The sequence below is a fragment of the Elephantulus edwardii genome, unplaced genomic scaffold, assembly GCF_000299155.1.
Source record: "Elephantulus edwardii isolate Elephantulus edwardi_28Jun2011 unplaced genomic scaffold, EleEdw1.0 scaffold00192, whole genome shotgun sequence".
Lineage (NCBI taxonomy): Eukaryota > Metazoa > Chordata > Mammalia > Macroscelidea > Macroscelididae > Elephantulus > Elephantulus edwardii.
Window position 1 is genome coordinate 4578092 of NW_006399942.1, and position 2969 is coordinate 4581060.

The following is a 2969-nucleotide window of genomic DNA, read 5'->3' on the forward strand; positions in this document are numbered from 1 at the left end:
CCATTACTATCTATTCCTAAACCTTTTTCATTATTCCTTGGGAGAGTTCTTCACACTTAACTTTGTATTATAAAAGAGCAATGGCAGCATGCGGACAGCTGAGTCTAACCTCTATTAACTCCACAAAGGGAAACTGTCTTCATCAACATCCACAACCAAGTGTAAAGTTGATCCCCATATAGTCAGACATGTTGCTTCTCCCCACCGCGTTTTTGCACCTACTTCTATTAATCATAGGGTCCAATATTCATTGCAAATGGCCACATAAACTTAACTTGCTAGGAGATGCTATTGTTTGGAGAGGGACATCATGTTGGGAAGGATGGAGAGTCAGCGAAGGAGAGGAAGACCCTCAACTAGGTGGATTGATATGGTGATTGATACAATGGACTTTGTGTATTTCAGGAAGTGTGAGGACAGGGCAAGATAGAACATGGTTCAGATCTTTCATTTAGTAGGGTTGCTATGACTCATGATCAACTTGATGTCACCAAAGAACAAAAACAACTACTACTATATCACATTTTATTTATCCTTTTTTGATAAATGATATGATAAATGTCAAAAGCTTAAATAATATAGAAAATATTAAAAGCTGAAATTGAATTTTATAAGAGAGGAGAGAAAAATCTGCATTTCAAAGTATTCTAGTAGCTTAACAAATTTTACTTCTTTAATACCCATGAGAAAATCTAGTATCTTTATAATGAATGCTGTTACTTTTAAGTGTTATCCTATTTATTATAACTCTTAGTGACCCTATAAACAACAGATATAAATCTTGCCCTATCTTGTGATGTCATTGCTATTTCTGACATACTTGAGATACCAATGTTACAATAGCTGTATCAATCCTTTTTGTTGACAGTTGATGACATAACAACAAAAGTGAGCAATTGTGAGTCCACTTTCTCAAATTATTTGCTCAGTATACAAATTAAATAGGTGTGAATAAATGGTACCACTCTGTAGCACACATTCCCTGATTTTAAACTTTTCCATATCCCCTTATATTCAATTGACTCCATCTGTGGAATGAGTCACCGGAGAAGATCAATATCAGCAGGTGAAATAAGGCCAGGGCTGACTGTGGGGCAGAGCATCAATCACTCACGGACAAGTTTAAACTCAAGCTGAAAAGATTAAAACATGTCCATGAGAGACAAAATACAACCTTGAGTCTACTTCATCTTAATTTAAAAAAAAAATCTCAAAAATAGATTTGATACATTGAATACTAAATGACTAAAGACCAGATGAGTTGTGGAATGACATTAAGGATATCATCCATGAAGAAAGCAAAAGGTCATTTCAAAGACAGGGGAGAAAGAAACTATAAAAAAAAAGTCAGAAAATATTCTGAAAAATTCCACTAGGAAGGGGAAAGGCTAAAAGTAAAGGAAGAAATGCGGAATTAAAAATTGTTGTTATAGTTAGTTTCAGTGTTGTCCTCGCCCTTGACACAGGTGTCTTGACCCACTTATTTCCCTGCTCCACCATCCACCAGCATCTCCACACACTCCCACTCACTCCCTTCAACACCTATCTCGTGTTGTCCAGCCCTTGATCTGATGGCTTATTTCTCAAGCTTTATGGGCTTCTGGGATTCCAAATACTTCAGTGACTGACAGTTTCTTATCAGTGTCTCTCAGTTTCCCAAGAGAGGGTGATGTGTCCTTTTAGATCTGATAGATTGTTTCCATGGCCCAAGGGCCTTTGGCTCCTCCTTGACCTCTGGGTCATCTTTACCTGCAGGGTGGGGGTTGCTTAAGTCCAAAGAACTGGAAAACAAATTCAAGCCTTAAATTGAAATACTGAACAAATCTTCATAATACAAACCTTTTAATCAGAACTTACTCAAACTGAGTTTCTATCACCTAGTAGCAAAGATTATTGAAGGACTGTCAAAAGAACAAGAAATCTATCTTGGAATTTGAGGTGCCTGTTTGGAGCCAAGGATATTGAAACTTCATCTCACTTCCTTTGAGCATGTTCTTAGGAAAAGCCAGACCATGGAAAAATATATCAAGTTTGGAAAAGTAGGTCAGTCAAAAAGAGGCAGCAGAAGAGGCCTATGAACTGTGGCATTAAAGAAAAGGACTGAATATACCATGAACTGCCAAACAAACAAACAAAAACAAAATCTGTAGAGGAGGAAGTGCAATCAAAACGCTCCTGAGAAGCAAGGATGATGAAACTTAGGTTCAAGTGCTTTGATAATGTTGTCAGGAGGGGCAAGTTGTTGAAAAAAGACATCAAACTGGAAAAGGTTGAGTATCAGAAGAAGAGAGGGAGACCCTCAACAAGATGATCGACACTATGACTGCAGCAATGGGCTTGAGCATGGCAGAGATTGGGAGTATGGCTCCGAATAGGGTAAGGTTTTGGTATGTTGTTCAGAGAGTCGCCATGAGTCAGAGTCACTGAAGGACACCTAACTACAACAACAACACAATGTACCTTCAGATCATTTCCTCCTCTGTGGCTGTCATTGTTTATCTAAATGCAAATAAGGCCATATTACTATCTCCTAACTGAAAAATCTCAGACAAATGATTGTGATCAAAATACACAAAGTCACCACACTTACCTCTGCAAGACATTCTTTGCATATTAGGAGTTTGTGGTTCACTGAATACACTGTGTTGCTTTTCAAAAGCTTGGAGTTTTTTCTTTGTAATACTCTGTGTTTGCACTTGCTCTTTTATTTTTCAACAAAACAATTCTTTACTAATTTGCTTAATAATTTAGGCAATTATTTTTTGCCATTTATCATACAAAATGACCTTTTTTAAAATTATAAAACTTTTAATTATGATTTTAACAAAAGTTTACAGAAAAGTTGCATTTTCACTCATTTATTGTTGCACATTTCCCCCCTCGCCCTTCTTCTCCCTCCCCAATTCACTTTTTTTAATAATTGTGCAACAAATTTATACTTTCTTTTTTTAATTTATACTTTTTAAAAT

At 36.5% G+C, this 2969-nt stretch overlaps 1 protein-coding gene across 1 annotated transcript in view; it reads right to left on the reverse strand.

Annotated features, from left to right (window-relative positions):
- GC (group-specific component (vitamin D binding protein)) overlaps positions 1-2612 on the reverse strand; it is a 64855-nt gene extending 62243 nt beyond the window's left edge. Inside the window, exon 1 of the mRNA XM_006896849.1 lies at positions 2591-2612. Coding sequence (XP_006896911.1) covers positions 2591-2612 — 22 coding nt within the window. The remainder of the gene's footprint in view (positions 1-2590) is intronic.
- Between the last annotated feature and the right edge of the window lie 357 nt (positions 2613-2969).